This window comes from Astatotilapia calliptera, chromosome 20, assembly GCF_964374335.1.
Source record: "Astatotilapia calliptera chromosome 20, fAstCal68.1, whole genome shotgun sequence".
Taxonomy (NCBI): Eukaryota; Metazoa; Chordata; class Actinopteri; order Cichliformes; family Cichlidae; genus Astatotilapia; species Astatotilapia calliptera.
Genome location: NC_137441.1, coordinates 17382086 through 17406700, shown reverse-complemented (window position 1 = coordinate 17406700; position 24615 = coordinate 17382086). Strand labels below are relative to the sequence as shown.

Here is a 24615-nt window from a genome sequence, read left to right as displayed (position 1 = left end):
TACGTCTTTGCAAAACCTATTTTTGAAGTCTGCATTTGACACACTGTATTAATCAGTCATATGAATTTGTTATAATCAAATTAATATACACCTCTCGTTCATTCAGTTAGCACTTATATAAACAGGACCGCTCATCAGTCAGGATAAATGAGCGATGTTCAGGATGCTTGCAATAATTTTACATCCAGCAGATGTCGCTATTAAGCAGCACATCCACACAGTCGACAGAAGGGAAACGTTGGGAAACATCACTATTAGAACCTAAACATTTACTCCTCGCTCCATGATGGGTAATTCATTTTTTTGAAAAAAAATAAAAATCTCCACCACCACGGCTGCGCTATGAATCCTGGGATAGGGTGGACCACGAAGGATTCATCCAACCTGTCCTTCACACCTGGGAAAAGGAGGCCACATTTGGAGGAACCTTCAAACTGGGACAGCCTTCGTTGCCTCGCTGTGATGTAATCGGCCTTCAAGGATGCGGCCCCTGATCTGGGACACTGTATATGCCAAGAACCGGCACTGGTACAGAGGCTAGGGGGCCTAAACGAGAAAACCAACAGGAATAGGTTATATTTTTATTTATAATATAAATGGAATGCAGTATAATATCACTGCCGAATGAATTCTTTGATCTCAATAAGGGGAATCAAACTTAGAAAATACAAAATATGTATGCACATATTTTACTGTACAAAAATGGCATGAACAGAAAGAGAGTTATGTTTACAGCTCAGTTTCCACTCCTTGGTGTGTTGCAGTTGATTTCACCCTGAGCATGTTTCATCATGTTTGTCATTCTAACAGACGTCCTCTCAGGACAACAGAACCAAGTCATCTGCTACATTTTCAAGCAGAAATGGTTCTGTGAGGATAGGAGGGAGGCAACCGCCCTGACGCAGTCCTCCCCTCCTGCTGCCTTTTATAAGACCGCAGGTCTCCCAAAGCCAGTCTACACAGAAAGGATGTGCTCCTTGTGCTGTCTCCGTGCCAGACCACAGACACTCCAGGTAGGGCTTCGCCTCACTTCTTTTAGGTGGGACAGAAAAGAAACATACTGTATGTAGGTGGTGTTTTAAACATTGTTGCTTGTCATTATTTTCTTTTGTTTTTATTTATTTTTTTATTTTTACAAAGAAAAAAAGTTGATCTTTCTAAACTAAATGTTGAAGTCTGCAGAAGCACTACATTCCAGGCATCCGTTATTAGCTAGTTATTAATTTCCTGAGTCTTAGTTAAAAAAAACTGTGTGCATTACATAATTTAAGTAGTAAAATAAGTGAGAAGTAAAAGTAAATGGGGAGCTATCTTTCCAAGGCCACTGGTCATATTTCCTAACGCTCCCTTAACAATAGAGACAATAGTATAACCTGTCATTTAATTCTGCAGTCTACTCTCAACAATATCAGAAGCTATGTGTTGGTTACTGAAGGTTATCTATCTGTACTGTACAGAATGTCTACGCTGACATTGTGATTATATCAGATATCATAGTGTTCCCACTTATTTGTTTTGTTGTCTTTGTTTAGTTAAATTAATCCAGTGGCCAGATTCAAACTGACAGTTTGGGTAGTGTGATTGGAAGGATGTTTGTTGTTTCAGTTCAACTATGGCCTAAAACAGCCCAAATGTTTCACTATTAATAAAATATTTAAGGATATCACTTTATTGTACCACAAAAATACCATTAATACATCATTCTGTTGTAAAAGATCATAAATAAATGTACAGCTGTAAGTATTTGGACAATTGTACATTTTTTGTAGTTTTGCCTGTGTACACTGCCACAGTGGATTTAAAATGAAATAATCAAGATGTGGCTGAAGTACTGCTGCTTTAATTCAACAGGTTTAACCCATTAATGCATTTTCATACATACTGCCCATTTCCAGAGAGTCAAAAGTAACAGGGCAAACTAACATCATTTAGACTATAATGATAGTTCTTAATACTTGAATTAAAATCATTTGCAGTCAATGACTGCTTCAGCAGAGGCATTTTTCCTTTGAGACGAACTGCTGGACCTTTACTGCAGCTGCCATCAGTTGCTGCTTGTGTGTGGGTCTGTTTGCCTCTTCATTAACTGAAAAGCCAGCAGCCATCCATGCCAGTGGCACAAAGATGCCTCCACTACGATTGTGTGCTGTCCCTCTTTGTTGCCAATATTTAATTTAGAAAGATGTTTGTGCTATGCAGGCTGTATTTAAATTCATGAAACCATGTCTTGTTTACAGACTTGGGTGATGGTTTGTCTTGAGTTTGAGTTCTTGCCTTGACCAGTGTGAAGTCGTTCTGCAGTCACCTGCTTATGATGTCTTCTGTGGTTTTTTGGGGCATTTTGGTGTTACTAAGCTGCACAGTGCGTTTTTGCTTGATGAGGTTCAAAAGTCACTCATGCAATGTCAACAGATTGTTGAATATCCATCATTATACTTTCAGTCTAACGATGTCTTCCTTTATTTGCATTGAGATTTCTTTGGACCTAATATTGAAACTTGTGCTGGATGGTTATTCAAAGGCAACATTCAGAATCAATTCCAGATCTTTTATCTGCTTAATTTGTCAGAAACTATTGATGGAACAGGCCTCGCCTTCATGTCAGTCAGTTTCATTTACTTTTTTAACATTTGGAGTGTCAAAAACAGAGGAATATGTATAAAAATGGCAGCATTTCCTTAACACCTTTCTCGTATTGTGGTTTTCTTCTTGTCTTCAGGTGCTGTGTGTGCAGATCTGCATGTTTTACTCCAGCATTTGTCTGGTAAGCTGGCCACTGTGCGCAGAGACAGCTAAAGTCCGATGTGGCTCTGACCTGCTCAGTGACCTCATGTTTGTCTGTGGGGACCGTGGAATCTATTTACGTGAGTCTGCCTCAAGTACAAGCTGTGGCTTTATGTACTGTGAGTTTGATGCATCAAGCAGCAGGATGGGCCCACATTATTCAACTTACTTTAGTCATTAGTCAAGCTGAGGAGTAGCAGCTTAACTTTTTTTTTTTAACTAAAAGCTCCAGGTGTAAATCTGTAACGATGCACGGACACAAGTGCGCCAATGTGCTTAGTTTCCTTTTTTGAAGTTTTTTCACCTGTTTGTTCATTCATGTTTTGAAAGCTGCTAAGATGAGATACTAAATTAAACAACAAATTACCAATATTTTGAATGGTGCCACTATAACTACAGATTTATTATATGTATTAAAGGTTTGATAATAGCTAAACACACTGTTATTCTCCCTATAATCAGGATTTAAAACTAAATGCGATTAAACTTTAATTACTTCCACTGCACAGTACTCGTACCAATGCAGTTACCCACTGGACTTTTCACCTGGTTACCTTTGCTCTCTTCTAACCAAGGCAACCCTCTGCATCTGCTATCAGGCTGGTGGCAGTGCATCAAAATAGCAGCATACTCACCAGGACACTGTGCTTCTGTGTGATAGTCTTATTGTTAAAACAGTGTTATCTGAGAGCAATAAAAAGGTACAGAGAGGGAGCAGAAGCAGCTGCAGATATGCTCTTTCAGAAGCACTGTGTTCTTTGGCCTATATCGTGATTGTGCTAAATACTTTTGCATGTTTCATGTTTTGTTTATGCCAAAAACAGCGCGATAAATGTTCACAATGCCAGTACTAAACATGACTACATCTTGAAAGTAATGTTTACCATATTCACCAAGCTAGAGACAGTCAAAGGGCTCTTGAAGAAAAGAAACATTAGAAGTAAACACTGAAAGAGGTTTTAAATCAGCCGTGTGAAGATAAATAGTATCAATTATTATTTTGTCTTTTCAGGATAATGTGCTGCTTATCATTAATCCATTCACATACACGCTAATGCTGACGAACGCTGCAGTGCTCAGGCATGTTATGATTTAACTGTTCCTAATTGTACACTGATAATGTACAAAGGACAAAATATTCTACTTCTACATTTAATATCTATCTATCTATCTATCTATCTATCTATCTATCTATCTATCTATCTATCTATCTATCTATCTATCTATCTATCTATCTATCTATCTATATATATATATATATATATATATATATATAGATAGATAGATAGATAGATATATATATATGCTAAATTTGTGGAAAAAGTATGATTATTATTGTTTATGAAACAACAGTTTTATCTTTAGTTTGTGAATATGTTTTGTTGTAAAACTATCATTTTTATGTACTTATTTTTTGTTTTTGTTTTTAGTGACATAACATTATAAACCATTTAAACAGAGTCAGTGTAATAGGTCGAGTCATTTGGGTCAGTTCTTCGCTTATATTTATTGATTTTGATTTAGAGCTTAAAAAAATGAAAAGCTGTAAATAATAATGGTTTAAAAATATTATCATTCACATTAAACAGTGTCACTGCTACTAAACAGACTGACATGAAAAAATCTGTAGATTTCATGTCTGTGCTCCAGAGGATGAATCCTGACGATTTTAAATGCACTTCTTAAATGGCATCTGTAAAACACCAGGAAGCAATTAATCAGAGCATAAGTCATTTAAACTTCTAGGATGTTGATGTGGTCAGTCAGGTAGCAGAGGGTTTTTTATTGGTTTCAGCTGCTTTGGTGTTAATGAAATTAACAAAAGGTGCTCAAAGGTGCAGCAATAAGACAAGTCCCCAAACACAAATGGTTTCCGGTCACTGACATTATTCCTCCTCATCTATTCTGACTGTTCAAATTCAAATTCAAATTCAAATTCAAATTCAAATTTTATTTGTCACACACACACAACCATACACAGTATGACATGGGGGTGAAATGCTTGTAGCTGTACAATGCCCGACCATTGAATGACAGAAGAAAAGTTTTACAATATTTACAATTTACTACAAAAATTTACAAATTAACTTAGGAATTTACAGTAAAGAATGTGCAAATAGCAGAAGAGATTATAAAGATAAGGATTATAAATTATAGGAATTATAGGATTATAGGAAATGTGTGGTGGTGCGTGTGGTGACGTGTGTGAGAGTCCAGTCTTATAGTGACGTGTTTGGGAGAGTCCAGTCCTACACCTGGTTCAGGCCCCGAATAGCCTGGGGGAAGAAGCTCCTCCTCATTCTCTCTGTTTTGGCCTTAAGGGAGCGGAAGCGCTTCCCAGACCTCAACAGTGAGAAGAGTCCATTGTTGGGATGGGAGAGGTCCATCATAATCTTCCTAGCTTTGGACTTGCACCGCTTGGTGTAGATGGACAGCAGGTCAGGGAGCTCTGATTGAATGATGCGTTCTGCCGAGCGCACCACCCTTTGCAGATCTCGTCTGTCCTGCTTGGTGCTGTTCCCAAACCAGGTGCAGATGTTTGACGTCAGGACGCTCTCGATGGTGCAGGAGTAGAAGTTCTTGAGCACCTTCAGTGGCAGATGGAAGTCTCTAAGTCTTCTGAGGAAGAAGAGACGCTGACGGGCTTTCTTAACCAGGGTGTTGATGTGACAGGACCATGACAGGTCCTGAGTGATGTGGACACCCAGGTATCGGAAACTGTCCACTCTCTCCACTGGCGTGCCACTGATGATGAGGGGTTTGTAATTCCTCGCCTGCTTTGTAGTGAAGTCCACGATCAACTCCTTAGTCTTGCTGATGTTTAGGAGGAGGTTATTCTCCTGGCACCAGGTCTCCAGGTTCCTAATCTCCTCCGGGTAGGCCGTCTCGATGTTGTCGGAGATCAGGCCCACAACAGCAGTGTCGTCAGCAAACTTGACAATGGAGGTGGTGTCGGATGTGGCTACACAGTCATAAGTGTACAGTGAGTACAGCAGGGGGCTTAAAACACAGCCCTGAGGCACTCCAGTGCTGAGTGAGATGGAGGGGGAGACTTGTTTTCCTACCCTCACTGATTGGGGTCTGTCTGTGAGGAAGTTGAGGATCCACTGACACAGTGATGAGCTGAGTCCTAGATCCGTCAACTTGGTGAAAAGCTTAGAGGGAATGGTATTGTTATACCTTTGGCTAGGTCAATGTCACCACTGGTAGCGTGAGGTAATACCTGGCACCAACAGATTTAACAATTTACTCTAGCAGAGCTGGACAGGGGTACAGAATGGTCTTTAAACCATTTGCAGGACTGGTATCAGCTCCTTCGTGCAAGCAGGAATAGAAAGAGCACTGTCAGAGCTCTACAAAGAGCAGGCCAACAGGCCACTGGTAAGTGACAAAACGGATTTAATGGGCCTGAGAGCCACCATCCTCTAGTGGGCCCTGTGCTCACAGCTGGGTACCCCTGGGGTTGGCCATAGAATACCAGAATTGTATTTTTCACAGATGAGAGCAGGTTCACCCTGTGCACATGTGACAGATGTGAAAGGGTCTGGAGAAGCTGTGGAGAATGCTGCCTGCATCATCGTTCCACATGACTGGTTTAGTAGTGGGTCAGTGATGGTCTGGGAAAGCATGGGAGGGCCACACAGACCTCTACAGCTTAGGCAACAACACTCTTGACTGTCAGCTCTTATGCTGGTGCAGTGGGACCTAGCTTCCCCGTGTGGTGAGAGTATACATATAGTTGCTAGAGGATGAAGCACCTGACCTAAATCCGATAGTACCAATTTGAGTTGCTACAATGAAATTTCGGCTAAATGAACTAGCCCGCCATATATTTTTCACTTTGGTTTTTGGGATGTCTTTGAATTCAATGCATCTTTTTGTTCCCAACACATCATGGCCTGTATCTGTATAGCACTTGGCTTAGTCCCCAAGGACCCCAAAGCGCTTTACGCCCCTACGATCGCCCATTAATATCAGTATAGATGATTAACATGACTTTTGTCCTGTTGAGAATGTGTCCTGAGGTGTTTTCAGAGTTGGGTAGTGCATTATGTTAAAATAAAAATAATAAATGGACTCGTTCTTATGTAGAAAAGTGTTTATCCATTTAACACACACACAGACATTTAAACCCAAATGAACACATCAGGAACAAGTCGGGGTTCAGCATCTTGCCCAGGGATACTTTGGCACACAGACTGCAGCAGCCAGGGATCAAACCACCAACCTAACGATTAGCAGATACGCTCTACCTCCTGCGCCGCAGCCACGACAGTTCAACAATGACTAAACTGTCCGAGCACATTTATTTTCTGCAGAGGAGGAAGTTGTTATGGCCACATAAGGGGACACAGTAAATCTTAAGCACCACTGTACTCTGTAAAGGAGATTTTGTTTGACTGTAAAGCTATTGATAGTTAAAGGAAAGAGAAGAACGTAGTGTGTGACACGTCTCTCTTCTGCAGGTAAAGGCTTGTGGTCTGGTTATGGCACTCGGTCCAGAGGGAAGGGGATAGTGGATCTGTGTTGCCTGTCATCAGGTTGTGAACTTCATCACCTTGAGATGTACTGTGCTAAACCAAGGAGCCAACAGACCACATATTCTCCATCCACAACAGTACATGCCACTACACAGCCAAATTTGGTAAGATCTCTGTTGTTTAAATAAGTTTATATACCTTGTATCCATCCATTGTCTTCACCTTATCCACTTCAGAAGAACAGGGAGAAGGTGGGAGCTTATCTCATGGCTAAACATGAGGATACAACCCAAAGGCCAGATACAGAGAGGGAACCTATCATGTGTCCTTCACACGTACAGTCGGTTTAGAACGACCACTTAGCCTAACCGCCATGTGTGTTCAGACTGTGGGAGGAAGCCAGAACATCTGCAGTGCATTTGATCCAGGACCTTCTTGCTGTGAAGTGATAGTGCTGACTCTGCACCACTGTGCTGTTTAAGTTCACACTTGGCCTTGACATTATCAGAGGATTGATTATACTGGATCAAAGAGAAAAAAGCTGGGCCTTACCCTTAACTGTCTCATTGTATAAAATACAGTGAAGCGTGTGTCCTCAGGCATTCCTGACCTTTACCAAATTAGGTCACATTAGATCCCAAAGAACATTTGTAAACCAACTGTGGAGTCTTCTCTCAGTGATCTGTGGTAGTACTGCAAGCATGTGATCCACAACTATTTCCATTTTTGATTAAATATCTAAAGATGGTGAAAAAAATATGTTTATTTCAGAGCTGTGAAAAACACTTCCCTTCTTTTTCATATAAGTGTGTTTTGTATAAGAATGCAGGAATATGTCCATATACCTACTGAATGTTGGACAGACTCAATATTACCATTTAATAAATATATCAACACTAAGCCAGAAAATCAGGATTGGGAGTTGTATTTGTTTTATTGTGTTGTTTTCCTCTAACACACCTGTCACTGTTAAAGACATGCCTAACAAGTAAATCCAGACATGGTTTCAACTGGCCACAGACAAAAAAGTTTCATTTTATTGAATCCAAAACCACAAAAGCCACAAAGAAAAAGTCAGCATACACTTTAGCAGAAAGTTTCACTGTCATGAAAGAGGAAAACAACCAGTTGGCACTACAGCCACTAAAGACTTATAAATGGTAAATGGCCTGTATTTGTATAGCGCTTTATGAGCTTTGGCCTTATGAGATGAATATTTATATTCCTGGATTTGTAATTCTGCAATAGTATTGCCAAGCCGGGGAAATTCTCTGGTACTGTGGTGATCCAGCACAATTTGTGTGAAGCAACAGAATATCAGCAACAGTGACCACATAACACAAACTAACAGCTGTATTGGAGGCCTTAAGCTCCTCATTGTTTAATGAACTCTTTATTCTTATCTGTGTCTTGCAGTTCCAAGAAGTATTTCAGAAAAAACTTTTACAGTACCTGGGACCTCCGAGCAGTCCGAAGACGGAAGCATACAGAAGGAATTGGCGGCATTCGCTTCGGCACAAAGTCAAAGTTTCACGGTCACTCAGGAGGATGACTGCATATGAAACAACAAGTCAGCCGACTGCAGCCAATAAGAGCGCACTTTAAAGAATTATGGGTTTACAGTCCGGAGTTTGAAGTTAATATTTATACTCACAGAAGTCCTGTGGTATAAAAACAATCAAACAGTGTATGTGTTTGAGTATGTGCAGCGACACAGACCTCTTATATGTTCATAGATAAAAGGTCACCTCAGAAACTTTAGAAATGTAATCAGACAGCAAACTTCCAGTAACACAGCAATCCATGTATGGTTAAGGACAGTGTTTGGTGAACCCCTAGCCCCTTCATGGAGAATATTTGGTTGTTTGTTACACCGATTTAAAAAAAAGAAAAAAGTTGATTTAGATTAAAACAAAAGTTAGCTCTAACCTCAGACAGGCCACCAGTAATTTGATGAATAAGTAATGTTCAGGAAGAAGTTACTCCTTTATGTACTTATCATTATAGGCCTTCATATATCTTTACGTTAATGTGATCTGTGCAGCTAATGGAAATAACATTTGTGGGGAGAGAAACACAAATTTACAAGAAACAAATAACAGAAACAGAAGTGATCTACTCATAAATGCACAAAAATCTTAGATTTTTTAATATCTATTTTGAGATGTTACCTCATCCTAGAGCACCATAAATGCTTTTTCTTCTTTACATACAGTAGACCTAATTCTCCCACATCTGCTCTAACCCATGAAAACATCTTCAGCTGCCCGATTCTTCACTATTCTTCTGTCTGTGCTCGTCTCTTGGTGTGGTGTCTGTTAAGAAACATGTCAGCCACTATACCGTAGTTAATAGTTCTTATAAGATTTTTTATGCACTCATCATCAGAATCCGAACACTTTGTTATATACGCCACCTTCTGTGGAGTCATTTGTAGTTCACACTTATTTCGATGGCACTTGACACTCTTGACTAGCTTTAATATTTGTTTGGGTAAAAGACAAATTTTATCCACTGTGTGTGTTTATTGTTTATGAACATATGTTGTGTAAATGTCTTTAAATGCATTCATTATTTATTTCACAATGAGCACGTAACTATAATAAATATTAAGCCTTATTCATCTTTGGTGCTCTGTTATGTTTTACATTGTTTGGCTGTAAAAGTGATTTCAGGTGTGACAACAGAGTATTTTCAAATCTCACGACATTTTACGTTCATATAATTCTAATCAGAACTTGACACAACCTCCAGTTTCAGAGTGATCTTAAGCTGCTGGCTCATTTTACTTTGACATAGCTACAGTTATCACCAAAAGCCTTGAAGGTCATCTCAGGCCTCGGTGGATAAATAAAGAGCTGCAAGTCTTACTGATAGATTTGTGATTAAACAAAGTGTGCTTTCTTTGAGGCCAAGCTGAAGTTATAACCAGGTGTTCTATCTGCACAGGAGTGTCAGGAGCTAGAACTCTTAAGAGCGCCTCCTGCTGTATCCGGAAGAGTGCAGAACCCTCAACTACACATGCCGTAATACTCCCACCACCATTTATGATAGTTGATGTTTGTCCTTCAGATTAGGAGCCATTTCCTTTCCTTGACAATACTCATCTCCCCAGTATTTTGGTATGAGTTATCCTTGGTTTCATCTCTCTCCAGAGGCTCTTTTAGATGTTTTCTTCTACTCTGGCTTTCCTCAAACTGAGTATAATCAGCGGTTTGCACCTTGTTGTCAGCATTCATTAAACCTCTCTTCATTGTAGACAATGATATGCCTGCTACCATCAGAGTGTTGACAGGTTATTTTTTCTCAACCAAGGAACGATTTTTGTAATAGTGCACATTTCAGGGCTTCACTTTTATTCAGTATGATTCCATTCAAATTCTTAATATCTCTAATCCCCACCAACATGGAACTTTAGAGTAAAGACACCACGATACTGGGAGAACCAGGGAGAACCAGGCTTTGAAAAGCCACAAGTGAAAAAAAAAACCCAGTCCCCATCAGCCTAAACCTGTTGTAGCTTGGCCAATAGTAGTGTAGTCAAAGTCACTTGATCCAGCCCCTACTATGAGGTTTGAGTGTTGTCACATTGCCATTCAGTTTGTGGGTTACAAACAGAAAATGATACATGTATTCTTCTCATGCGTTATTGGACTGGATTATTTCAACAAACTGATGACATTTTGCCCATTAATTATTTGTATCCTCCTGTAACTTTACTGTATAAAGGGCTAAGACATCCAAAGTTTCAGGAGTCATTATAAGTCATTATAAGAAGTGTCGTGATTTGGAGAGCCCAGTGCGTGCTCCTGACACAGGGGAACCACATGCTGTCGAGGATACCTACCTTGGCACGACACGGGAAACAAGTCAAACAAACGTCACAATAAAAGCATGCTATAAAACTGTAAGAATAAAACACTTAACATTATTTAAAGATATTTTATCATCACATGTGTGTAATATGCTTAAATTTAAATACTCCCCATTTACATGATACAAACTTTAATTATGGAGTTCCACAGGGTTCAGTGCTAGGACCAATTCTGTTTACATTATACATGCTTCCCTTGGGCAGCATCATTAGAAGACATAGCATACATTTTTACTGCTGTGCAGATGACACCCAGCTCTATCCATGAAGCCAGATAACACACACCAATTAGTTAAACTGCAGGAATGTCTTAAAGACATAAAGACCTGGATGGCCGCTAACTTTCTGCTTGTAAATTCAGTTCAAACTGAGGCTATTGTAGTTAGCCGTACAAACTTTAGAAACATGGTGTCTAAACAGATTCTTACTCTGATGGCATTACCCTGGCCTCCAGTAACGCTGGGAATGCAGAAACCAAATCGAGGAAGTCTGTCCATCCCTCTTTATACACTTACACCCTCTTATTGTGTCCCCCTTATAAGACACAACAAAAGAAATCCCTCCCCCATATAAGGAGTTGTTTAAACAGATGAACTAGTGGTGGTGAACGTGCATATGGTAAATGGACTGGTTCTTATATAGCGCTTTTCTACTCTCAAAGCACTTTACAGAACTTGTGCATTCACCCATTCGCACAAGCACATTTTCTTAGTGCTTTCTAACTAACATTCAAACTCCGCATCGCAGCGCAATTTGGGGTTTTTGGCATGCAGACTAGGGGAAGCCAGCCACCCCAATATGCATATGACAGGTGTGTGTGTGCTGTGTTTAGCTGGTTAATCATATGTGGTATGGCACAACGGACTTACAGAATTCAACTACTGCATAACTGTTCTAGCACGTTTTCATCAATCTCTAAAATTAGAAACATCTAGTCTGTGATGTGAGTGATGTTAAAAAACTAGTTCATGCATTTATTGCTTCTAGGCTGGACTACTGTAATTTATTATTATTAGAATGTCCTAAAAACTCACTGCAAAGCATTCAGTTAATCCAAAATGCTGCAGCAAGAGTCCTGACAGGGACTAGAAAGAGATATTTCTCTGATATTGGCTTCTGTTCATTGGCTTCCTGTTAAATTTAAAATCCTTTCTTCCATTGTAAAGTCTTGAATAATCAGGCTCCATCTTATCTTAAAGACCTTATAGCAACAACTGCAGGCTTACTTGTTGTTCATATGAAATTTAAATAGATTGGTTGGGAGAGCCTTTGGCTTTCAGGTCCCTCCTCTATGGAACCAGCTCCCAGTTTAAGAGACAGACATCCTCTCTACTTTCAAAATTAGGCTTCAAACTTTCCTTTTTCATAAAGTGTATAGTTAGGGCTGGATCAGGTGACCTGAATTAATTATTATTAATCTCTGGGTCTCTTCTACAGTTTGTCTTTTATTCCATCTTCCTCCCATCATCCCCAACAAGTCCCGACAGAAGGCTGCACTTCTAGAACCTCCCTTCTGGATTCCCGCCCTTTGTTAATACTACCCGAGCGTTGAATTAACCATGTTAGTGAAACCAGCTTGTCACGTAGAAATTCTGATCCTGTTAGTGTTGGCCAAATGAAACTTTCTTTAGCACTGAAAGGTTTATTACTTGAAGTTTCTTAACGCAGTCCTCTTTGGTGCCATCTGGTTACCAAAAATATGAAGTGCAGAGTTTGACTCTGCAACTTGAAACGAACTGCTTGGTTATGATTATTCACTCTGCAGAGCTGAACTGACAGCTTCTGTTTAATGTCATGTGGCAGTTTTGTGTGATATCGGGCTACAGTTGTGGTGCTTTGAACATGGGTTTTTTTTGTGTAAAATGTTATATCTATTTGCTTGATACGTCATTTACGTGAATAAACTTTCCTTGTTTAAACATGGTGTGGTCTCTCTTTATTTGTGATAGTCATAGATTAAAAACAAACATTGTAAATAATAATGTACAACACACTCTTATCCTATAATCTGGGACTCTCCACCATTAACTCTGAAGACGCTTCTCAGATGAAACGTCTTCAAGAAACTTAAACAGGTCAGCCCTGAGAACCTACACGGACAACAAACTCTTACAATAGGTTGGGCGTATGCTTGCTTTTGTAATTAACCAGTGGACATACACCAATATATAATATATTATTTAGTATATTTCTTGTGTATGTTTTTGACCTGGGGCTGGAGCTGTTGGTTCACTGCTGGCTCCATGTCTTTTTATGTCACACACTGGTTCACTCTCTCTCACACATAAAAAATAAACTACAAATCCTGCAAACACTTCAGTCCCTTAGAAACCATTGAATCAGGTATTGAAACAGTGATGAACCGAATGAAGCTTCAGACGTCACTGATCACTTGACTTTAGCCAGACAAACAAAGCCTCAACACAGTGCCTCCAAAGCACCACGCTAAAGCTTCAGCTTCAAACGGCCCATCATCCTGTTTTTCTCAGTCCCTGCAACCTACTTGTTTTCTCCTCTGCCTAGAAGTCCTGGTGTTTTTCCTAAAAGAGCATTATCCCAGAGAGAATCTGTGGAGGAAATATCTGGTCCTGCACCAACTGGACCATCACTAAGCTGCCTTAGTTTATGATGAATAAACCCATGTTTGAGTCAGCCTGCACATTGTTGCCAGGGGTTGTTTGATTGTTGGGGCTTTCTCTCTATTATTGTAGGGTCTTTACAATATAAAGGGCCTTGAGGCCACCGCTGTTGTGATTTGGCACTATGTGAATAAAACTGACTTCAGTATTTATTTCATTTATGTATTATAACACATTTGGGTTAAGCACATAGCTATTCCTTTATGTTGGTAAATGGACTGGTTCATTTTCCTGCTCTATCCGAGCACTCAAAGTGCTTTAAATGACTCGTATAATTCACTCCAACACTTACTTCTTCACAAATGCTACCAATTACACATGATGAGAGAGCAACTCCAGGGTTAGTATCCTACCCAAAGATATTTGGCAAGCCTGGAGCAGCCAGGAATCGAACCACCAACCTTCTGCCCTACTCCTGAGCTACAGCCACTCCATGTTGGACAGCTTTTGTCTTGGACTAAGCTCACCATAGACAAGTTTAATCTTGGAGGAAATTTGCTGATTGGACTATTTATTCAGCAAATTCGGCATAAATGTAGCTGTTGAATCGCTCATGCATTTATTTGCTGATGTGTGCTCTCAACTGTAACCCTGTATTTGATACAACTGATTCAGTTTGGCACTGCCTTCTTAGAAACGTGCGTGTGTGAGAAAAGGCTACAGTAGCAAATATTTTGCTGGAAACTTGAATAGATAATTAAACCAAATTTTTGTGGTCTTCTATTATAGAATAAATAAATAGTTAAAATTTGATTTGAATAGGTGGGTTTAAACCTCTGAGTGGATTCACTGTAGTAGAAGTAACACTCAAGACGATGTTAAAGTTTGTTCAAATGAGTCACAATGGAGCTGGGACAGGCTCCAGCCCCCCGTGTCTCCCCAGAAGGGTAAGTGGAAGAGAGTGGATGGATTTAGTTACCATGGTCAGTGCTTCAGTGAACTTGCTGACCTGCAGATGGTGCAGAACAAACATCTTCAAACATTTTGATCATTTACAGGTTTGACAGTTTTTTGTGTGCTTGGCTCATGGAAACTGTTCCAAACACAGTCTGATACAAACAGTAGTAGAAGTAAAGTAAAATAGTATTATTTATTAAACAATTCAACAACTATATCAATATTTGTAGTATCTAATAATAAATAAACCTCGGTTATGCAACATTTAGCTTGAAAACGTATCATGGTATGTGCTGGAGTGGCTATAGTTTCTAATTCTGTCAGTGCTCACAATCTATTAAATATTGTTAAATTCAGAGAACTGTATTGTTACTACAGCAGGTGCTAGCAAGTACGCTTCTTTTTTCAGATAGGAGTGTGTTTGTGACCTTTTGACATCATAACACAGTAACAGTTGTTCACAGTCGGCCTGATAAGACATGGAGGGAGCGCATTCTCCTTGTAACCTGCGTCACTGACAGATAACGATATTCGGTCCCATCTCTTCCCAGGCCGCCTGTTTGATTTGATTCTCATGGTCATGAGGGAGCTGTTTTTGTGAGTGGAAGACGATTTATTTGTGACATTTTACACAGTGGACATGTGTGTGACCAACAGACATCTCACACATCTGCAGCAGTAAGAAGTGGTCACAGAAACATTGCTATACTTCAGTGGTTCTTAACCTTGTTGGAGGTACCGAACCCCACCAGTTTCATATGCGCAGTCACTGAACCCCTCTTTAGTGAAAAATAAAATATGTTTTTCAAATTCAAGACATAGATATGTTTTTTACTGGTGCACAAAATGAGCCGTGCCAAGATCGACTCACCAAACCCCTAGGGTTCAATCGAACCCAGGTTAAGAACCACTGCTATACTTGAAGAGCACAATAAAAGTTTTTTTCAGTGTTTCACTGAGCAAAATATTTTTAAAGGGTTTCAGATTTCTCTCTCTCTCTCTCTCTCTCTCTCTCTGGCTACATTTATTTATTCAAAATATTTATTGTTGTATTATGTTTTTGTCTAAACTTCTTAAAATCATACCATAATAACGAATCACTGAACTGAACTCAAATTAAATCTTTATAAACAGATATGGGCGTTAGTTTAGCTCGCTGCGATGAGCCATGTGGCTGAGAGCGACTGACCCGCGGCCTTCCTGTCTCTCCCTCTGCTCTCCTGTCAGCTCTTTGTTATCAATAAAGGCCAAAAAAACTGAAATGAGAAAAATGAACGTGGAAATTTCAAACCCAAGTCTGCTGTGTGAAATGTAGATGAACACAACTATTTTACAGCATCATACACATTTTTGTAAATATCTTATCATATCCGTTCATGTGACATCACTGAAGCTATGACACTGATATAATGTAAAGTAATCAGTGTTCAGCTTGTATAACAATGGCCTCCTCCATAACACACTGGACAAAAGCAGTTTCAGCAACAGGTTCCTTCAACCTGGCTGTCTGAGGGAACCTTACAAGAGTTTGATTCTGATAACAGTGTAAATTTGATGTCCCCTCTAAATAACTCAACACACAGACATTAATGTCTAAACCCCTGGCAAAAAAGTGAGTACACTCCTAAGTGAAAAGGTCCAAATTGTGCCCAGTTTGCCATTTTTCCTCTCCAGTGTCATGTGACTCGTTATATTATATTTCCTTTTTTATCAGAAAGAGGGACAATACCTATTAATGAACATTTTAACAAATGTAAATATGCCAGATTATAGCCTTAGGCTAATTTCCATATGTAGACCCTCTGGCAGGTTGATGTTACACACAAGTTAATAGCAACATACTGAGACACTATTTATAGACCTTGTATATAGAGACAAGGACAAAAACAGTGATCACATCATATTAGAGCAAACAATGACAACAAGAATGGACAACAGAGGACAATATAGAAAACAATAACGCGTTAGCATAACAAAACCTCAGGCGTGAATGGAGAGGAGGTGTGTTAAATTTGGTGTTATTGTTTACACTGTCTCATACTGGTCACTGGAAGTTTAACCTGGCACATCATGGTAAAGATACATCTGTTACATAAAGATGGCCTAGGCTATAAGAAGATTCCCAACAGCCTGAAACAGGATCCACTCAGGACAGGCCTCGCCATGGTCGAGCAGAGAAGCTGAGTGCACGTGCTCAGCGTCATATCCAGAGGTTGTCTTTTGAAAATAGATAGTGCTGCCAGTATTAAATGGTAAATGGACTGATTCTTATATAGCGCTTTTCTACTCTCATGGAGTACTCAAAGCGCTGTATACAACATGCCTCATTTACCCACTCATACAAGCAGTTCCTTCTATATTTAATGGCAATCTAACCAGCATTCACACACGTTCACACTCCGATGGACGCATCAGAGAGCAACTTGGGGTTAGTATCTTGCCCAAGGATACTTGGCATGCAGACTGGGGAAGCCAAGGATCAAACCACCAACCTTCCAGGTAGTAGCTCTACCAATTGAGCCACAGCCACCTCACTGCAGAGGTTGAAGAGTAGGGTGTCAGTCTGTCAGTGCACAGACCATACACCACACACTGCATCGCATGGCTGTCGTCCCAGAAAGAAGCCTCTTCTAAATATGATGAACAAGAAAGTCTGCAAACACTTTGCTGCAGACAAGCAGACCAATGACATGGATCACTGGAACTTACTTGGTTCAAAATTTCCATGATTTCCATATATTACGTTAAATTTAAATCAGATTTGTTACATCTGTTTTTGGTTTTTTAGTTTTTTATAATTGCTAAAAAAAAAAAGGTATTGTGCAATTTTATTTACTTTTTTTCTGGGGTGTTACAGCCCTGGTCACATTTTAAATGAGTGTGTGAGTATGTCTCTACTGTGTTCTGTGCCTTTAAGAGTCTCTACAGGTCCTCCTTCTGATTGGGGAGCTGTTTTGGGCTGTTTTTGATGGTAAGTAGTCTTGTCCACCCCTTCTGAAGAAGAAGGTATTTATTTTTTGTATGTTTTGTCTTGTTAATTAAATTAGGGAGGTGTAGTTAGTGATGGTGTGATGAAGCCCCATGAATGTGTCGAATCTTCCCGGTTAATTACTTCATTAAAAGGCAGATCACACAAAGCTCAGTTAAACAGCTCGTTTGGAAGTACTGACATCTGCTGGTCATTCGATGTACAGCAGCCAAATGTGGGCTAAATACCAGTGGATATGTAACCATGTTGTCAGTAGCAGATGAGGTCCTGGATATATATAAATATACATACACACCCCTAACTACCAGACTGAATTAAGATTTGTGATAGTGTTTCAAAATGCTCCTTAACTCCTGATACTATTTGGTGGCTCCATAATGTGTTTACAATCTGGTCGTTACAATCCTCAGAATCACCTCAGATCCAGTTCACATTAACCATTAACTTGTTGATCTTTGGTCACGTGATATTCTGAAGGCTGATGCGGGCCTGGACACGAGCTTCATTTGCACTCGACACAGGCCTCGGGTCTTCAGTGTCAGACGTAACATCACAAGGTGTAGTGCTTGTCTTTTGGTTTTTGTTTCACGCAGGGCTTAGGTAGCATTTCTTTGGAATACCTTCTTTTGTTTTGTTTTTTTTTTTTGTTTGTTTGTTTTTTTCTTTACCTTTGCTCACCCTTGATTTTATGCTTTCAGTTTTGGTGGGGACACCCTTGCTTACCATTGTGTTGCCCTCCTTTGCCCCTAGACAAGGACATGTCATGGGGGAAAGAAATCATACTGATGACATCAAAGTCTCACAAACTCTCAAAAAACTGTATGTCTCAAATATGATACACTCAGTGTTAAGGAGTTAAGCATTTTACATTGAGTCAAGCTAGTGATTTCTCATAGATGGTAATCTGAAAGCGCTGTCTGAGCCTGCACCTGGGTCTGGTCCTGTTTTCTTGAACCAGACATGGTCCGAGCCTCTCTGTCAGAGTTTGTATTACTAGAACCCTTTTCCAGACAAGTGAAAAAAAACAACAACACTTTTGTCCTACAGGATTAATAATAATGTTTAGTAATGTTTTGCCCACCAGGGTAGTGAGTTAGTCATGACTGCAGCCACGAGATGGCAGTAATGTAAAGAATGGAAACAGTCGAGGAGCTTTATGACGGCACTGACTGAGAAGAAAGGAGAGAGAACACTTTACTTTAAATGTTTGAATTTATCTCTATTATTAGATTTGATGAGACAAGCACTGCTTTCACTGTTCATCCTAACAGAATGCCACTGGATAAAGGTATGTTTCTATTAGTTTTCATACAGTCACGGACATTAAGCATTACCCTTCATTTCAGACAGTGGATGTTGTATATAAACCACAGGAATCTTTATGATGGGTAATCTGGTTAATATCCATGAGAACATACCCGGTCTTCCTGTTTGAATTACATTCCTAAATACTCGTGTTACATTACATTTCTCCGACTCCTTTTTCCTGTAATGAAACCAGATGCATCAGGTTCAGTTCAGTTTTAACTACGGGAAGATGCTGGTCACACACTGATGGGATACATTCAGCTTTGCCAGGTCTCATTTGTTTATGATTACCATTGTCTTATTATGAAACTGAATGTGTGTTTCCTACACTTGGCTTGGATAACAGCCTCACATTTTGCACACTATCATTTTTTTCTGCTCAACACAGTACAGCAGGAGGATTTTCAACAAAGGATCATTTCCCTACAAACCAGTGTGATATGGACACTGTGAGATATGTTGACATGTACATGCACCGCGAGGGAAAAAGGTGCACGAAAGTGGCAGGCAGATGAAGACAAAACGCGGCACAATAATACTTTTACGTTTTGCAATCTACAAAGGTTTGCACTTTGAGAATCAACTTGTGAGAACTGTGACCAATGTTCATGTTTGTGGGGAAAAAAGTGTATAAAGTCCGTGGCGAGGGGCTAGTTATTCTGAGAACCCCTGCTGCAATAAATGAGGGACCACTGTCTACTCTATGATTATTATATTCAACCTGTTAACATTTACAGTTTTTTTCAGTCGCTAACAAGCGTTTGTCCAAACAGTTGTCACATTTGCAAAACTGTAAACACAATTAGCACAGCATCGGTCTGTTGTGGCCATACCATTCACACATTTCATGTCGTGTTCACCCAATATGCAGTCAGTGAACACATTTCCACAATGCTTACATTTTCTTAACAGACAAGCTATACCTCCCAACAAAATTATGGACTGTTTTTGTAGTATCTACGAATGTTAACACACAACATCCCACAATAGCAAAAACAATATTCCAAACCTTAGATACAGTATAAAAACCTCTGCTTCTGCAATGATATCAGTACAAAAACAATATCAATATCAAAAATATATCTCAGCTGATAATAAACAAACAATTGAATAATTGACACAGCTGATTTATGTTGGGTAAATTGGGCCAACCACAGCTTCTTCCATTCTGGCTTAGACTCAGTGGGGTTTATAAGGCAAGACCTTGAGGAGTGATGTTTTTGGAAACAAAAAAAAGACAAACACTATAATGTCTGGTCGAGGAAGAGTAAGAGCAAGGGGCCCAGGGAGAAGAGCAGGCCCAAGGAGAGGGCAAGGTAGAGGTGTAAGAATGCGTGGTGGTGGCATTCCAAGGGCTGCAAGAACAGTAGTCAGTGATGAAATTCGTGCCACTATCATTGACCATGTAATCAACCATGGTCTTTCACTAAGAGAGGCTGGTGAAAGAGTGCAGCCCAATTTGAGGCGGTCAATGGTTGCCTCCATTATACGCATTGTAACAGGGCGGCCCTTAGCGGCTGGAAACACAGTGAGATGGACCAAGGCAAGTGTAGTGGAACAAAGTATTTATTTGCTATACAGCTCTCCTTACAACAATTAATTTGTCGAGCTTCTTCACAGCACAAAAATCCACCTCTAATGACAACTGGCAGCCTTAAATATGTTCAGCTGTCACAGACTTAACCATTATTCCACTCTCAGGTAAATTCTTAAATCCCAACCTTCCACCACAGTATACAATATATCAGTAAGAATAAATAAATACATAAATACATTTTCACATTTACATATTAATAAATATTTCACACTTAATGTTACACCAAACCCAATATTATAAAAACCCAGAAACCCAAGCACAACAAGATTCACCACACTCTCTTTACCAATGGACTCTCCCGGAACCTTTAAATGGTGTCTGGACCCCCGGGGAAACATTTGCCCAAACACCTTGAAGAGGACACAGGCAAGAAAGGTGAGTAATCATTAACTTACAAACACTTATTTGCACCACTTTTATCCCTAGATTTCACACACACATTTGCCTTATTTTTCCTTATTGGTAAACCTTAATCACAATCTCAATCACCATTCTTCTCTCCTGACAGACAACCACCACATTCCTTGATGAGGAGCAGCTGTGCAGGATCTGAAACGAGGCCACCAACTGATTTTAAAATTCCCAATAAATAGTCAATAAATATTTAAACTTCTTGTGTGCAAATCCATGCTTAAAGTGCAATGCTAAATAAAGTGCTTGATAAGGTGCTTTTAATAAAGTGAAAGGTGTGCTCTAAAGTGCTATGCATATAATATAAATAAATGCAGTAAGGGAGTCCTCTTCCTTACACGCATCTTTCAACAAACCAACAGGTAAGTATTGCATTTTACATGGATTGTTTCTATTCTCACTTGACATGTCAATATGGTCATACAGTAATGCATATGTTGAATTTTTTGTCTTTCTAAAGAATGCAACGTCTTCCACCCTCTGGGGGAAGAGGAAAGCTCCTCAGTAATGATCAGGAGCTTGCCATTGTAGAAATGGTTACTGCAAATAATGCAATAAAACTGCGTGAAATTCAAACTAGAATTGTGGCGGACCATGAGATATTTGACAATATCGATAGAATCAGCCTCACAACCATTACGCGGACATTGTCCAAACACAGAGTGCGGATGAAGCAGCTCTACACTGTTCCCTTTGAGAGGAACAGTGAGAGGGTCAAGGAGCTACGACGACAATATGTCCAGGTATAGTGTATATTCAATCCAATGTCCAGTTCTATAAGCTTTGCACTTTGCAAGTAGGTAACCTACACAATACTAGGTTACAGTACAGTATGGTATACAGTAATAACATGACTTACATAAACTTTGTTTCAGAGAGTTATGGAATTGGAGGCCAACCAGGCCCCTCATGAATTCATATACATCGATGAGGCAGGATTCAATCTGGCCAAAAGGCGTCGACGTGGACGAAATATAATTGGAAAAAGGGCCACAGTTGATGTGCCAGGACAGAGAGGGGCAAACATTACCATGTGTGCAGCAATTGCAAATGCAGGATTACTCCTTCACAGATGTCAGGTTGGACCCTATAATACAGAGCGCTTGCTTGCCTTTCTCAATGATCTCCACCAGCGCCTGGTTCCAGAGCAGGGTCCGGAGGGTGAAAACATGAGGACCTTTGTAATTACCTGGGACAATGTGGCTTTCCATCACTCGCAAGCAATAACAACATGGCTTGAAGTCCACCCAAGACTGGTAAGTCTCTTCCTTCCACCCTATTCACCTTTCCTCAACCCCATAGAGGAGTTCTTTTCTGCATGGAGGTGGAAGGTTTATGACTATCAGCCACATGACCAGATGTCCCTCCTTGAAGCCATGGATGCTGGCTCCAGGGACATCACAGTTGACGATTGCCAAGGGTGGATCCGACATACCAGGCGGTTTTATCCCAGGTGCATCGACTTGGATAACATCAGATGTGATGTTGATGAAAACATGTGGCCTAACCCTGAAGATCGCAGAGATTAGATGCAAATCTTTTGCCTTTTTTTAGCCCCCCTCCCCCTCCCCCCCTTTTTATCTTGGCTTTTTGCTGTTGTTTTTTTGTTCAGAATGCTCTTGTGTGTTTCATGGATATTTTGTTCACTGTAAGCAATACTGTAAAACTTTCTCTGTCCTATCATACCGTGTTTCTACTGTACCTCCTGTAGTAAACAGTAAAGAAACAAACTTGTTTGCTTTTTACTGGAATGCTTTTGAATGTGAACATTACTGTACATGTGGACATACAGTTACCAACCAAGACATTTCTGGTGTCAAAATGGTGGATTGCATGTTTCGCATGCAAATACCTGTAAAACTGAAACATAAAAGTCTATGCAGTTTTTGTAATGTCAATAATAGCCAGTATTTTGAAACCTGGTGTACTTTGATTGACTGCATGTACCTTGTGAAGTGAAAACAAGTGTTATTCTTTGACAGACTAATTTCATTTTGAGTCAGATTTATAGTGTTTTTGTACAGTTAGTGTGTGCAGAGAAAGATGTGTTCTATTTTGAAATGAAGAGTTAGTATATATTTAACAAAATGTATTTTTGAGAAGAAAATTATCCATTTGGCCAATTGTGTTTTGTAGGTGTGAGTCTGTGTTAAGAGTTTAGAAAAAGTATCTGAAGTATGGGTAGGCGCTTGTTAGCGATTGAAAAAAACTGTAATACAGTCTTGATAGAACCAACTGATTCTGCAGCAGAGCATCCCCTGTTGCTTCTCCTGGCTCCCCAGTCCCTGAGCTCCTGCTGCGCACCCACAGGTATGTACAGCAAGCACTGATAGCTTTTTACTCGGTGATCACCATTACTAAATATCTACAACCAATCTGATTATAGCCTGTTTTTTTTTTTTTTTTTTTTCGATGTTGAAATTAAAATCTAGTAGCAGTCTTCTCATTTCTTTGTGTTTTGTGCTGTTTTACAGGCCCACAGAGGAGGACAGCTCCGACACAGATGAGGGACGGGTCCCAGGACGTGCTTCCCATCCAGAGCTGCACAGCAGAGAGGGAAGTTCCAGCGCTCCTGAAATCCCTCTGCGATGGACCGCCAGTCTCCAGGTGAAGGCACAGCCATGAAGTTGTCCACTAGACAGTCCCAGATGGCCGTCGCTACCTGGGGGGTGATCTGGCACACCGTGGACACACCGACTCTGTAACTGAACGCGATGGTCCTGCCAGCTTCGGTTAAAAGGCGGGGCCCACCAGTAACTGGTGGGTGGCACCTTTTCTTGGTCTCAGGTTCCCCGCATGCAGCTCTCCACTGTCTTGTCTAATAACACCAAGACCTACTCTATTCAAGCTCTTTTAGACTCCGAGGCTGAACAAAATTTGATTGGCAGCGGTCTGGTACGTCTCCTTGGTATTAAAACACGGCTTCTAAAGGTCCCTGTTTCAGTTGTTGCCCTCAATGGTCAGCCCTTGCCCTCGGTCACCCATGAAATGGAACCGGTCTCATTAATTCTCTCGGGCAATCATCGCGAATTTCTCCGGTTTCTTGTTTTCGCATCCCCTGATTTCTCAAAGTCTTGGGTTATCCTTGGTTCAAGCGCCACAATCCCCATATCAACTGGGCCACCCGTCGTATAGAGAGTTGGAGTAGCCGCTGTTTGTCACACTGTCACACTGTCTGCAGTCTGCTTTACCTCCTTCTCACACTCTTTCACAGTGAAGCTTCTGTATGCCAGCATTATTTTGGTAAAAAACCATCTTTAAAGGTGAGGAGTACTGGGGTAGACCCTCTACCATTCGCTCTCTTACCCATACAAACTTCAAAGGATTGGCAGAAGAGAACCTGCCACCTTCTTTTACGTTAACAAACACTTTAAATCCCTCCTCCTTGTTTTGAGGTAGATTCTCACTATCTGGAGAAGCATCTCCACACTCTTTCCTTTTGCCTCTGCTCCACCCTCCCAAATTCCACTCACCAGCTGCAGGCATGAGGCTGGCTCTGATAGTACACAATGATGGCAGTGGTGGCTTCTTGTTTGCAGTTTCTTAATACTTCCTGAACGATAACCGAGGCCAAGAGGTAGGCCATGAGTTTGTGGTTTACCAGGCCTGTACAGGCCTTTGGCTGAAACCTGCCC

General features: G+C 40.3%; 1 protein-coding gene across 1 annotated transcript; it reads left to right on the top strand.

The window, feature by feature from the left end:
• Positions 1-411: 411 nt before the first annotated feature.
• LOC113014010 (uncharacterized) lies at positions 412-11010 on the top strand. Its single transcript, XM_026155305.2, has 4 exons — positions 412-1013; positions 2720-2864; positions 7251-7429; positions 8682-11010. Exons 1-4 carry the CDS (start codon positions 792-794, stop codon positions 8868-8870), a joined length of 735 nt encoding a protein of 244 aa, XP_026011090.2. The 5' UTR covers positions 412-791; the 3' UTR covers positions 8871-11010.
• The last annotated feature ends 13605 nt before the right edge of the window (positions 11011-24615 follow it).